The 15073-nt window shown below is 42.8% G+C and overlaps 1 protein-coding gene and 1 long non-coding RNA gene across 4 annotated transcripts in view; one reads left to right on the top strand and one right to left on the bottom strand.

Moving 5' to 3' along the window:
- LOC138801607 (nuclear factor 7, brain-like) overlaps positions 1–14338 on the top strand; it is a 32520-nt gene extending 18182 nt beyond the window's left edge. Inside the window, exons 7-9 of one of the 2 annotated variants that reach the window (XM_069984609.1) lie at positions 292–314; positions 401–531; positions 13503–14338. In XM_069984609.1, the coding sequence (XP_069840710.1) occupies positions 292–314; positions 401–531; positions 13503–14080 (732 nt within the window). In that variant the 3' untranslated portion in view covers positions 14081–14338. Of the gene's footprint in view, positions 1–291; positions 315–400; positions 532–2957; positions 3697–13502 lie in introns of those variants that run through there. The other variant, XM_069984610.1, reaches the window with a different exon arrangement.
- The window catches only part of LOC138801615 (uncharacterized), an 86792-nt gene that overhangs the window by 56060 nt on the left and 15659 nt on the right, over positions 1–15073 (bottom strand). The gene's annotated exons all lie outside the window — the stretch shown is intronic.

Genomic DNA, 15073 nt, shown 5'->3' with positions numbered 1-15073 from the left:
TCACTCCCTATGGACTTGCTGAGCACATTGTTAGTCTATGTTTGGAAAGCCCACAGAGAATGAATGGAGTGGTTACTGTGCACATGTGGCCTGCAGTGTTCATTCGGGGCTACAATTTTACAACATTCTCCGGTTCAGCAGGGACCCCATTGGTCATAACCTTAGTGATATGCAAGTTATCCTCTTTCCTGTAATAAGAATGTAACTTGCTAAGCTAGGAATACCACATATATTTGGATGAATCTCCTGTTATCTTATAACAATTCTTTTTTCTGTTTCTCTTTCCTCCAGGGCATTAAGTCGTTCATTGAGAAGTAAGTTTCTAGCATTCACATTGTTAATCGTTTTGTTTCTGAGCCATGTGACAGGTGTGTGCTGATCTTTATACTTTATTGCTCAGGTGTCAGGATGAGCAGCAGGATGTGATGGTCTCCGGGAACACTCTTCTCTCCAAGGATCTGTGTCAGGGAACCTTCAAGGGTCCCATCCAGTACTCTGTATGGAATCAGATGAAATCTTTCATTCAGCCATGTAAGTACTGACTGACAGGGCCCTATAGTGAACAGGTAGAAGCAGTATTGCCAGTACAGTGTTTTTTTTGTCATTTGACTTGTATATTGCAGTGACTTCAGTGTTAATGACTTCAGTGTTAATGATTTCAGCCACTCAGCCTCCTTTCTTGATGGGGTAAACTAAAAGAGCGATGCTTGGAGTACACACTGCTCAGCCATAACATTACCTTTCAGGAGCAGAGTTTGCAGATGTGTGGGTGTCCACAGCATAAGTTTACTTATGGAATGACTTCTAAAGGTTATGGATATAAATATATATACCTTTTTGAAATTTTTATTTAATTACTTTAACCAAAAATTTCCTAGCACCCTGCAATCCTCGTATGAATGTGTATAGTGGCACCAAATCTATGTACTGTCCAACATAGGTTTTCTCTTTGTAGTTTGTCACCCACCATTAGGGAGTTGTAATTAGGCACAAAATACCTGCGTGGTGGTTAGAGCACATAGATCGTGACTGGTAGAGCAAAATATTGTGTCTGGCAATTTTTTTTGTGTCTTTAGGATAAATACTTTTGTGCTATAGTGCTTCATGCCGATGTTAAGCATGTGTCCATGTCCTAGATCAGCGCTTCCAAACTTTCCACTGTAGCCTGACCTAAAAGACCAAAGCAATACTTGGGCCTCACCAGACAGACCAAGGTCAAGCCTGGGCCTCACCATCTGTGGTGGATGTCCATCTAAAAGCTAAAAATAATGCTAGGGCTACCCTTCATCTGTATACCAATAGGGCAAGTACAAAGTAACTTAATAATGTTGCAAAACTAGTGATTGTTGCATCCAGCAAAATGACACTGCAGATCATAGTCACTTTGGTGAAAATTGCCTCCCCAGCTGTGTCTCACCAACAACTGTGGCGCCTCACTGGTGGGAATCACTGGCTTAGAGGGTTTTTCTGATATCTGAAGGGGTGGGGTGGGGTTTTATTTAACATAGTTTGCTAAATGACCACTAGCAGCAATGTACATACAAAGAAATGCTGGCACGTCCTTGCCGCATGCTACCCTTCATGTCACAGTTGCCTGTGGTGCCAGGGCGTGTTAAGGTGTGTGAGGAGCAAGGGCTAGCCCGAATGGTTTTATTCTACAGAAAATTGAAGGCCCTATTACTTGAAACAATTATCGGACGTATTTGCTTTGTGTAATAGAAGACGTCGATCATCGGATGATCGTTGTCTTTCAACAGGCTGAAATAAAGAAACGGCCAAGCAACGATCTGCTGCCGCCACCCCGCGTAATTGAAGCGCCACTATCTCCTATCTCACGATCTTCAGGACAGCTCTCCGCGAGCAACCTGAAATCATTCACCATAGGACACGGAATGATAGTCATTAGTTTCGCTCGCATAAACAATTATTCGTATACTCTAGTATACAAATGGTGTGTACATACACCGAAAGTTTAGTGAACAAGTAACAATGGTTTTATGGTCAGCTCAAAAGATGCGATCAACGACACCTGAACAAATTTTCGTTAGATGTTTGATCGTTGCCTGCATTCACACGGAAAGACGGTTGCTTAAATTCAAACGATATAACTATTTTTCACACTAATCTTTCCATGTAATAGGGTCTGCACTGTAGGGCAAAGTTCAGAAAAGTTAGTGCTGGCTGTGTTACAAAGGTGTTAAAATGCACAGGACATCACAGCTTGTTGTGTACTGGTGGCCATGTTAATCATTCTCGACCACCAAAGGGCCTACAATGGACACACAAGCATCAGAACTTGACCATGGGGTAGGAGTCCTGGTCTAGGAGTCCTGGTCTAATAAATCACTTTTTTCTTAATAATGGGAAGTGCAATGCCTGAATGCTTTTTCATTGGGAGCAGATGGAATGAGGAACATGGCAAAGCTGGTGACTCTGTTTCCAGATTCCGTAGGTCTCAATGTGATTATCTGTGATATAAACTGGAGAAACAAGTCCATGAAGGCCGCACCTCATGTATTACAGTATCTGCCGCAGATGACTTGCCAGATACCACAGGTTGCCTTCAGAGGTCCTGTGGTATCCAGGCCTCAGTGGGTTAGAGAACGAGGAAGACCCACACAATATATTAATGTTATGGCTGATCAGTGTATATTCATATGACGTTACTAACCTGTTAAGAGTTTCCCAGAAAACCATATATTTATAATTTCTGCATTTACTTTATTTCCCATCCCAGTTACCGTAGTATAAGGCACGACTAAGTTCTATACTTGGTTGTGTGGCGAGCACAAAGAGAACATGTAAGCATGACGCAGAGACTTTCCAGCACGAACTCCTTAGACCGTAGTCCTGCCATGATGAAGGCAACCTTATAGTTGTTGACTTTTGCATCATTTCACACAGTATTTAAAAACTAAAATATTTTTTTCTTTCCATTGCTCCTCATTCCTGTTCAGATTTGTCCCCTATGATGTTAGACCCCGCCACTGCGCACCCCAACTTGATCCTGTCTGATGGCTTGACCAGTGTTAAATATGGAGACGCTAAGCTCCCACTCCCTGACAATCCCAAACGCTTCAGTCAGTGCATCCTGGTGCTTGGTTCTCAGGGCTTTGATTCTGGCCGCCATTACTGGGAGGTGGAAGTGGGAGACAAGACTGCCTGGGATGTTGGTATGGCCAGCGAGTCCAGTAACCGCAAGGGTAAGATCAAGCTGAATCCCAAGAACGGTTACTGGGCCATCTGGCTGAGGAACGGTAACGCCTACAAGGCTTTGGAGTCTCCTTCCAAGACCTTGGTCCTTAACTCCAAACCGAAAAGAATTGGGGTTTACATTGATTACGAGGGAGGTCAGATTTCCTTCTACAACGCTGATGACATGACGGCTATCTACGCGTTCAGGGCCACGTTCACCGAGAAGCTGTATCCTTACCTGTCCCCGTTCCTGCATGACTCCGGACGCAATTCTGACCCTCTGCGTCTTGTACATAACTAAGCAGCCAAGTGGTCGTGAGGGTGATTCCTCTCTATCCAATGTTAGATATAATTCCATCCCGTCGCCAGCCGCTGCTCATGTCCACGGTTCGGTTGCATTTCTTGTTAGATGTACGTGTTAACTTCCTGATACTGTGATTTTAATTTAGTTTTTTGCGTTGTATCTTTATTTTTTAAATAAATTCATCAAATGACCCATAAGGAATGCTCTTAATTTTATGTGAAATGGAGGGCAACTGTTCAACAGTAACCAACCACTATACCCTCTTTAGACTGTCACAAGTCATGTATTCTCCACCACTTTTTTGCGACTTCCACCTGAGCTTTTTAAAGGCCTGCCGCTTACAGCAGGAGCAGTGTCTTAGGCTATGTTCCGGCAAAATCTGTGTGTCTTAGGCTATGCTCCCACAGTGTTTTTTGTGTCTTGGGCTATGATTTCACAAAGTCTAAGGGCCCTATTCCACCGGACGATTATCATTTGCATAGTCGTTAACGATTAACGATTTCAAACGACCGCTATTACGAAAGACCTGAAAACGTTCACTCATTTCCATGGAACGATAATCGTTACTTATGATCGTAATTGCGATCGTTTGTTCTTTGCTATTTATTCGCTATTGCGTTCGGATCTATTGCGAACGACCGAACGATGTCTTATTCAATGCGAACGATTTGCGACCGTTTTGCGAACGAGCAACGATAAAAATAGGTCCAAATCTATTCAAACGATGAACGATTTCTCGTTCGGTCGTTAATCGCTAACTGCTATTCAACCGAACGATGATCGTTTAGATTCGAACGATTTAGCGATAATCTGAACGATAATCGTCCGGTGGAATAGGGCCCTAAGGGCCCTATTCCACCGGACGATTATCGTTCAGATTATCGTTAAATCGTTCGAATCTAAACGATAATCGTTGGGTTGAAATGCAGTTAACGATTAACGACCGAACGAGAAATCGTTGATCGCTTTATAAGACCTGGATCTATTTTTATCGTTGCTCGTTCGCAAAACATTCGTAAATCGTTCGCATTGAATAAGACATCGTTCAGTCGTTTGCAATAGATACGAACGCAATAGTGAAGAAATACGGAAGAAGAAACTATCGCAATTACGATCATAAGTAACTATTATCGTTCCATGGAAATGAGTGAATGTTTTCAGGTCTTTCGCAATAGCGGTCGTTTGAGATCGTTAATCGTTAACGATTATGCTAACGATAATCGTCCGGTGGAATAGGGCCCTAAGGCTTATTTGGATCCTCAGAAAAACAATGAACAGTTCAGATGATATTTAAACCTCTATTCTGCATTTGTTTATTTTAGAGCTGTAGTAAAAGTAAAACTTCTAGCACTTTAATTTTATGACTTGAATTGTGCAGTTTCTGCCATGGATAGGACTTGTTTCTCCAGCAAATCCCACAAATCGATCCAAACAAGATCTTTATAGGCCAAGTCAACACATTGATCTTTGTCATGTTCCTCATATCATTCCAACTCGTCTTTTCCATGCGATTTATATAGTTTGTGCCATAATAAACCCTTGTTTGTTTGTTTTTTTTACCCCCGTGACTTGATGGATGAGGTGTAGGGAATGTTCTTGCTCTGTCACACTTAGCTACTTGCCACGTGTTGAAAGTGAACACTCGCATAGTATATCCGGCCCTATGTTTGCTGTGTGGCCGGGATGATATTCAGCATTAACAAGGCCCCTGCCATAAAAGAGGGACTTGGTGTGTATAATGGTAAGTTAGGTAATTTGTGTCATTGTAACATACACATGATGCCAGGACATGATTTCAAGCAGATCATTGGCTGTCACACTGGCCCCCGCCATCTTGTCTTCTTCCCACAATGCATCTTGGTGCCATCTTTTACAGGTAGGTGATGTGCGCACACACACCACTACAGATACAGTGGGGAAAAAATATATTTGATACGTTAATGTTTTTTTGTTTTTTTTAATTCTGTGTGATGTTTTAGCATAAGCAATAGGATACCTATATAACAAAATGTACTATAACAAGGGCACATGGAGCTCAAGGGAGTTAGTGGGTTATTAGGACATTCATCAGTGTCCACAAACTGTTTCCATTAGGAATATGGTTGATATACTCCACCTTATGGAGATAAGGAGGGAGTGTCCCAGGTATAGAGGCTTTGGTGGCATTGACTAGGTGAGTTGGTAGGTCTCAGGTGGGATATTCGTGAGGTGGATGAGGAAGAAATCATGCAAAAAAAGGATAGGGTAGTCCATAAGACTAAGGGCCCTATTCCACAGTAACGATAATCGACTGGATCGGGCCCAATTCGGCCGATTATCGTTCGGTGAAAGATCGCGTCATCGGCTCATCGTTCATTTAGGGCCAGACCTAAAATCATTGTTCCCCCACCGCGCATCACTACGGTTGAATAGCGGTGCGCTCTATCGTTAGAATGGCCGGTCAGCTGACGGAGTGCTCAGCCAATCACAGGCCGGGGCTGCCGGGCCAGTGATTGGCTGAGTGTGGCCTGTCAGCTGACCGGCCATTGTGAAGAAAGACCGCGCGGAGAAGAAGCCTGGACAGGTAATGTATGGTGCTGCAAGTACATGTCCTTGCAGGCCTCGCTCAACGATCATCGGGCCGTGGAATAGGCCCAGTAAACGAGCGGCAATCTAGCAGATCCAAGAGCCAAGTTGCACCTGTGGAGGTCTAACAGACGGATCTGTAATCAGCTGATGCGATAAATAATACGCTCCACCCTCCACGGCCCGTATGCACTCTCGCCACCTCCATTGCTGAACAATAAGCATGCTCAAACACTTTTTAAAGTTTGCTCAACAACATTTTGAGAAGCCTGTGAAATACCGGAATAATGTATTGTGGTCACATGAGACCAAAATAGAACTCTTTGGGTGCCATTCTCCCCGCCCCAATGATTAGAGGCCTCAAGGCCCTGCGTGTCACCCCTAGACGAGCGGTGCTGTCTCTGGAGGAAAGTGGCCATGTATTTCTAATGCTGGAGAACCCCTTTAACCACCAAACAGTGCCAGTTTGTATAGTAGAACACTAGTGTCTGAGTTCTCATTGAATTAGCTTATTAAACATCAAACCTTTGCAATTTCATAATTTCTTGTTACTAAATATTTTGTATCCATCATTATTTTTGAGTTGAAATGTGGCTTCCAACCCTCAGTCAAGGATTAATTTGGTTCACAAGGTATAAAGGGTGTGGACCTCTGCTATACAGTGGTGCCTTGGATTATGAACATAATTCCAGGACTGCGCTTGTAATCCAAATACACTCTTAAACCAAAGCAAATTTATCCTTAAGAAATCACTGATATGCAGACAATTGGTTCCCCACTCCAAAAATAATAATTTTTATTCTGAATAACAGGTTAAACAAAGATTTAGAAACAGCTGAATATGTATAAGTTACTGTAGAATATAAAAGCATGTGGTGTATATAATGTATAGTAACTGCATAACCCTGAAAACACTGCAGCTGGATATGTGATATATAAGTTACTGTACAGTATAGCAGCATGTGGTGTATAATGTATAGTAACTGTATAACCCTGATAACACAGCAGCAGCTGGATATGTGATATATAAGTTACTGTACAGTATAGCAGCATGTGGTATATAAGGTATAGTAACTGTATAACCCTGATAACACAGCAGCTGGATATGTGATATATAAGTTACTGTACAGTATAGCAATCAGCATGTGGTATATAATGTATAGTAACTGTATAACCCTGATAACACTGCAGCTGGATATGTGATATATAAGTTACTGTACAGTATAGCAGCATGTGGTGTATAATGTATAGTAACTGTATAACCCTGATAACACAGCAGCAGCTGGATATGTGATATATAAGTTACTGTACAGTATAGCAGCATGTGGTATATAATGTATAGTAACTGTATAACCCTGATAACACTGCAGCTGGATATGTGATATATAAGTTACTGTACAGTATAGCAGCATGTGGTGTATAATGTATAGTAACTGTATAACCCTGATAACACAGCAGCTGGATATGTGATATATAAGTTACTGTACAGTATAGCAATCAGCATGTGGTATATAATGTATAGTAACTGTATAACCCTAATAACACAGCAGCTGGATATGTGATATGAGTTACTGTACAGTATAGCAGCATGTGGTGTATAATGTATAGTAACTGTATAACCCTGATAACACAGCAGCTGGATATGTGATATATAAGTTACTGTACAGTATAGCAATCAGCATGTGGTATATAATGTATAGTAACTGTATAACCCTGATAACACAGCAGCTGGATATGTGATTTATAAATTACTGTACAGTATTGCAGCATGTGGTATATAATGCATAGTAACTGTATAACCCTGATAACACAGGATCTGGATATGTGATATATAAGTTACTGTACAGTATAGCAGCATGTGGTGTATAATGTATAGTAACTGTATAACCCTGATAACACAGCAGCTGGATATGTTACTGTACAGTATAGCAGCATGTGGTGTATAATGTATAGTAACTGTATAACCCTGATAACACAGCAGCTGGATATGTGATATAAGTTACTGTACAGTATAGCAGCATGTGGTGTATAATGTATAGTAACTGTATAACCCTGATAACACAGCAGCTGGATATGTTACTGTACAGTATAGCAGCATGTGGTGTATAATGTATAGTAACTGTATAACCCTGATAACACGGCAGCTAGATATGTTACTGTACAGTATAGCAGCATGTGGTGTATAATGTATAGTAACTGTATAACCCTTATAAAAGCAGCAGCAGCTGGATATGTGATATGTTACTGTACAGTATAGCAGCATGTGGTATATAATGTATAGTAACTGCCTAACCCTGATAACACAGCAGCTGGATATGTGATATATAAGTTACTGTACAGTATAGCAGCATGTGGTGTATAATGTATAGTAACTGTATAACCCTTATAAAAGCAGCAGCAGCTGGATATGTGATATATAAGTTACTGTACAGTATAGCAGCATGTGGTATATAATGTATAGTAACTGCCTAACCCTGATAACACTGCAGCAGTTTGTAGATACAGGATGGAGCTGCAGATCCCCATAATGGAGAGGATGGGAAGCACAAGGGCGGACAGAGACTGCAGGGAGCGTGAAGGAATGAGCAGGACAGATGTGGGCACAGTATAGCAGCACTGTCTGGGGAGAGAGGGGTTACAGAGATTACCTCCACAGTCCTGTCCCCTGATGTAAGCCCCAGCCTGAAGTGGATCTGCTATGATTTGGAAGGTGAGGGAGACTTCCTGGGTCAGAGTACAGGGCTGTAGACCCCGCTATGCAGACATGCCCCTCCCCCACTCCTCCTCCCACCCATTACAGGGAGCTCTTAAGACAAAGCAATGTTACAATTTTGTACAAAATTGTACAAGTTACAATTTTGAAAAACTGTGAGCTCTTCCTGTAAAGCACACTCAATCTAAGTTACTCTTAAACTGAAGTACCACTGTAGAGCATCTGTGTAAGGCTATGTTCACACTATATATATATTTTGTATAGCAACAAAAACAAGGAGTGGATTGAAAACACAGAAAGGCTCTGTTCACACAATGTTGTAATTGAGTGGATGGCCGCCATATAATGGCAAATATTTGCTGTTATTTTAAAACAACGGCTGTTGTATTGAAATAATGGAAGTTGTTTACCGTTATATGGCAGCCATCCACTCAATTTCACCATTATGTGAACAGATCCTTTCTGTGTTTTCAATCCACTCCTAGTTTTGGTTGCTATGAGGACCTGACATGAGGACCAAATACAGCCTCAAATATACATAGTGTGAACCCAGCCGTCGGCTGCATTTACACACGGAAAATTGACCAATTTATCTGACAGATTATTGAAGCCAAAGCCAGGAACAGACTATAAACAGAGAACAGGTCATAAAGGAAAGATTTCTCTTTTCTAATCCATTCTAGGGTTTGGTTTAAAAAAAAATGAGATAAATTGGTCAATTATCTGTGTGTAAGCGCAGCCATGCAAGGTAAAGCAGGCTGCACATAGTATGTCACGACCTCCGTGTCTTTTGATATACAGTAAGTGATACTGCTGTATAGACCAAAATTCCTTCAGCACTAAGGTCTGTGCCATGCAGTGTAGCCCTCCTTATGTCTGATCTTCTGCTCAGGTAAGTGACAAAGCTCCTTCCTGGATATCCCAGAAGACTTGTTTCCTACAATGGTCAGTGGAAAGAGCAGATTTCCTCTTTTTTTTACTTTCTGGGGGAAGTTCCTGAATATTTTAGCACTGTGGAAGTTTTTCGTGCAGTCTTGGGTCTCTATTACGCAGTCCGATTAGTAATGTAACAAAGCACCGATCTGCTAGAACATTGCACGTTTACGGAGCCTATTACATGGCCTGATAATCAGACAGCAAGAGCCGTGTGTGTATATATAATAATTCAGCGATGTCCATGCGACCTTGCTTTACAAGTGTAAAATAATAAATTATATACTTACCTCTCCACATTCCCTGATGTTTTCCTGGCTTCCCACCACAGCCACCAGTGCAATGTCAGAGCCAGTGTCTGAAGTGGCAGGCTACTCAGCCAATCACTGGCCGCACACTGTCCTGTCCCTACCAGTGTTACTTCAGACACCGGCTGGGAAGTTGCATCGGAGGCTGGAATACACTGTCGTCACAGTCGTCAGCCGAGCGTTACTATTACTTGTAGCAATGTGCACTCGATGGTCGATGATTATAGGTCAGGAACAAAAGACACAATCAGCGATGATCGTTGTCACCGGTTGATCGTTGTCTTTATTACAAGGATCGATAATCTGCCAAATCATCCTGATTCACCAGATTATCGCTACGTGTAAAAGTCCTTTTTAGGAGGCTGCTCCTGTTCTCGTAAAAGAGTATATAGCGTTTGCAGTGTAAAATGGCCCAGGGAGGTGAATGGTTGACATTGTCTGATTCCATGTCTTATTGGATGACAGATTTAAGGGCCAAATGGCATTCTCTATGCCAGTGCTTCTCAATTCCAGTTCTCAGGCCTCAGGTCATGTTTTGAGGATTTCCTCAGTATTTAACAGGTGATTATAATTATAGTCAGTGCATCAGGTATTATCACAGGGGATCTTTGTATGGGATATCCGCAAAACATCACCTCTTGGTGAGGACTGGAGTTGAAAGCACTGCTCTATGCGGTGGTCGCTTATTGTTGCTCTTGAAAACTTGTCTTGTGGCAGGAACAGGTTTTGTGCAGGGACTGGTCGGGGTCTCGCTACTAGTTCAGCTGAAGATAATGCTTGCAGTCATTTTTCCGACATTAATATAGAAGCTAGAGATGTTGGGGGAGCAAAAGATCTGTCAGCTACAGCAGCCAGTGACCATCCCTACTGCAGTTTTTTCCAGTGCTCCCATCCACTCTAGCTCCTGATGTAGCCAGTGATGTATTATAGAGGTGGCACTTTTAGTGATGATGGGTCACTAAAGATTTATTTATTGTGCATAGCTGTGCTAGGGACTATGCTAAATTTATGTCTGAGGATCAAGAGGAAAAGTATACAGTTGTGCCTTGGATTACGAGCATAATTCGTTCCTGGACCGCGCTTGTAATCCAAATCCACTCTTATACCAAAGCAAATTTTCCCATAAGAAATTATTGAAATGTAGACAATTGGTTCCACACCCCAAAAATCATTTTATAATCATTATAGCAGCAGTGTGTATAGCTGAGTGTGAGTGCAAGCACATTATAGCAGCAGTGTGTATAGCTGAGTGTGAGTGCAAGCACATTATAGCAGGTATGGAAAGGATGGGAAACACAAGGACTGATAGAGACTGCAGGGAGCATGAAGGAATGAGCAGGGCAGATGTGGACACAGTATAGCAGCACTCTGTCCGGGGAGAGAGGGGTTAAAGCTATAAAGAGATTACCCCCACAGTCCTGTCCCCTGATGCAAGCCCCAGCCTGAAGTGGATCTACTATAAATTGGAAGGTGAGAGAGACTTCCTGGGTCAGAGTACTGTGCTGCAGACCCCGCTATGCAGGCCATGCCCCTCCCCCACTCACGCTCCCACCCAATACCAGGAGCTCTTAAACCAAAGCAATGCTCTTAAACCAAGTCACAATTTTGAAAAACTGTGAGCTCTTCTTGCAAAACACTCTTAAACCAAGTTACTCTTAAACCAAGGTACCACTGTATAGCGTTTATAGCTATTAAAAACAGAAAAGATATTAGCCTTAGCTCCTAGCACTATACTATGTATTTGGCCTACAAATAGCATGTGATGTTTCATGTGGAGGTACAATGAGGAGGTTGGTCATCAGAAAATGTAGTGGTCTGGATACATCTGGTGCTGGTCCAAAAATTTTTTCTTTTTCATAGAAAACAGTTATAGAAAACAGCACTTCCTTTTTTTTTGTTTGTTTGTTTTCTCTGAGTGTCAGAAAACAGGAAGTCCAGTGTTTTCCAGGTCATCTGAGCGCTCAGAGAAGGCAGTCATGTGATTCACTGACACATTGAGCTGTAAAAATCTAAACTGGACGGACTTTGTGTTTTTGTGTTTTTTTTTTTTTTTTGTTTGTTTTCTTTCCCCCCCCCAACCAGCACTAGTCTAAAAGCTTCAGGAGTCTGGACTTGGATTTCAGAAAAGTTTAGCTTTGTTTTAAAGTGTGAAAACCTTAAAAAAAAAAAAAAAAAAAAATGTAAATGGCAAACTTGCACTTCTATTGATTTTGAAAGTTATATCGACAGCGACACTTTAAATATACAATGCTATGGCAATACAAGGAAGTAAGGCCAAAACCCAAACAAAGGAGGAAGTGTAAGAAACTAAGAAGAGGAGAGGGAAGGATGGGGAATGACTTTACAGGGAGAGTAAGGGTGGTATTACACGGAACGATAATCGGCCGAATTGGCCCGATTCGGCCGATTATCGCTCTGTGTAATAAATGCAACGATTAGCCGATGACATCGGCTGATCGTTGATATAGGTTAGAACCTATTTTCGTCGGGCGCCGACCGCGCACCGCTGCGTGTAATAGCGGTGCGTGGCCGGCGACTAACGATATACATTACCCATCCACGTTCCAGGGCTGCTCCTGCCGTCCGCTTCTCCCGGGGTCCCGCGCACGCTCTAGCGTCACAGAGGCCTGTCAGCTGATAAGCCGCTCAGCCAATCACAGGCCGCGGCGGTCCCGGCCTGTGATTGGCTGAGCGGCCTACCAGCTGACAGGCCGCTTTGACGCTAGAACGCGCGCGGGACCCCGGGAGAAGTGGACGGCAGGAGCAGCCCTGGAACGTGGATGGGTAATGTATGCCAGTTTAGCAAGGGCTGCAAGGACATCGGTAACGATGTCCTTGCAGATCTTGCTAAACGATTATCGGGCCGTGTAATAGGCCCAGTAAACGAGCAACGATCTAGCAGATCGCTGCTCGTTTACAGGTATTATCGGGCCCTGCTCGGCCCGTGTAATACCACCCTAAGGGCATCTCAGCGGGCCAAGACAGATTTGAACTCTGTTGTATTGGTGAATTGGTCCCAAAAATACCATGTCTTAAATTGCGAGGACCTGTTGTGAAGTTGAGCCGTGAGGTCTTCCATGCACTTAGTGTCTTCGATCCTACGCAGATGTAATTGAACCTGGAATTACCAGCTAAACCCACATGCCGGAACAAGCAATTGCTTAAAGAGAGAGAGCGACTAGTTGGGGGAAAAAGGGCCTCCCGGCGAGGCGCTGTAAGGGGAGTCACTGCGACTATGACTAGTTGTTCAAGAAGTTATTTAATGCAGGGATTGGGAGGCCAGCATAGTAATAGGTGAGGGTTAGCCAAGACGGTGTTGGGGGAAAGATAAGGGGATAATGTGATAGAGAGATCTTTAGGGACAAAGGAATTTTGGTGGGGAGCTGTTAGGTGAGCAAAAGGAGTGGGGGTTATGGGTATTAAGGATCCAGACAGCAGAGGACAGGCATCTTTGGTTACTGTCAATGGTTCTTTTCTTTTATAGGTGAAAAATTAGTGTGGATTGTTGGACACTCATACGTGAATTGGGCAGCAAGACTTGCCGCAAAACACTCCGATGGATTGCTGTTGGGTCTGCCTAAGGAAAAGTGCACGGTGAAGTGGTTCGGCAGGGAAGACCTTCAGTGGAAACAGTTGCATCGGTTTATAAATGAGATTGCTGAGGGGAGTGCTCCCCCTGATGTGATCGTCGTGCATGCAGGTGGCAACGATTTGGGTCGTCTTAAGTCTTTGCAACTGATAACAGACATCTGGGTGGAACTTGGCATTTGGTTGGCGAGATGGCCAGAGGTTGTGGTTATGTGGTCCTGCATTGTGCCGAGAAGACGGTGGAGGTATGCAGAGTCTATGCAGGCCATTGAGAGATGCCGGAAGAAAGTGAACAAGGCTGCTGGGGATTTTGTTTTGGCTCGAGGAGGTGCAGTTATTAAGTATGATAACTTAATTGACTATAGGTGTGAAGAGCATTTTCACACAGATGAAAGTTTGTCTAACATTGGACTGGATATTTTTAATAATGCACTGCAGGAGGCGCTGAAAAAGTGGTGGAACACACAGAGGTAATGTTAGGTTGGGGTGGTGGAAAGTATGGCAGCCAGTGGGGGACCCTACTTTGGTGACAAAAATCGCAATTCGAGATCCAAACCCCAGTGTGCAAAACATTTTCCAGGCAGCCTTAGGGCTACATCTAACTTCTTCAGCCACCAATAATCAAATGCAGTATTTCGAGTTGTGCTCATCTCTAATCGCTGGCCTTTTGTGTCAGGCTTTCCTGTTGTACTTTACTGTTGTGTTTTATTAATAAAGTGCAGTCTGTGCTGCAAAATTTTTCTACCAAACATTTGTTGTGTTTATTTGGTTGGGGAGTGGTTCATCTCCTAAGAGTGACAAGTTGAGGAATGGGAACTCCCAACAAGGAGCCATTGCAACCACAACTACAGTGGTTTGCAATAAAATAGAATATCAACAATTTTTTTTTCAGTAATTCAATTCAAAAAGTGACCTCATACTGTATATTCTATAGAGACATTACATAGAGAGTGAACTTTTTCAAGCGTTTATTTCTGTTAAAGTTGATGATTATGGATTACAGCCAAGAAAAACCCAAAAGTCAGTATTTCAGAAAATTAGAATAATTAACCCAAAACACCTGCAGTGGCTTCCTTAGTGTTTTAAAAGGTCCCATAGTCTGGTTCAGTATGCAACACAATCATGGGGAAGACTGCTAACTTGACAGATGTCCAGAAGGCAGTCATTCTCTCACACACACACTCCACAAGGAGGGTAAGCCACAAAAGTTCATTGCTAAAGAAGCTGGCTGTTCTCAGAGCGCTGGATCAAAGCATATTAAAGGAAAGTTGAGTGTATGGAAAAAGTGTGGTAGAAAAAGGTGCACAAGCAATCGGGAGAACCGCAGTCTTAACAGGATTGTAACGAAAATGCCATTCAAAAATTTGGGAGATTCACAAAGAGTGGACTGCTGCTGGAGTCAGTGCTTGTCAAGCCAATCCTGACCAAGAAACAAGGCCAGAAGCGTCTTATCTGGGCCAAGGAAAA

This window comes from Dendropsophus ebraccatus, chromosome 9 (assembly GCF_027789765.1).
Source record: "Dendropsophus ebraccatus isolate aDenEbr1 chromosome 9, aDenEbr1.pat, whole genome shotgun sequence".
NCBI classification, from domain to species: Eukaryota; Metazoa; Chordata; class Amphibia; order Anura; family Hylidae; genus Dendropsophus; species Dendropsophus ebraccatus.
This window is presented reverse-complemented; position numbering and strand designations above follow the sequence as displayed.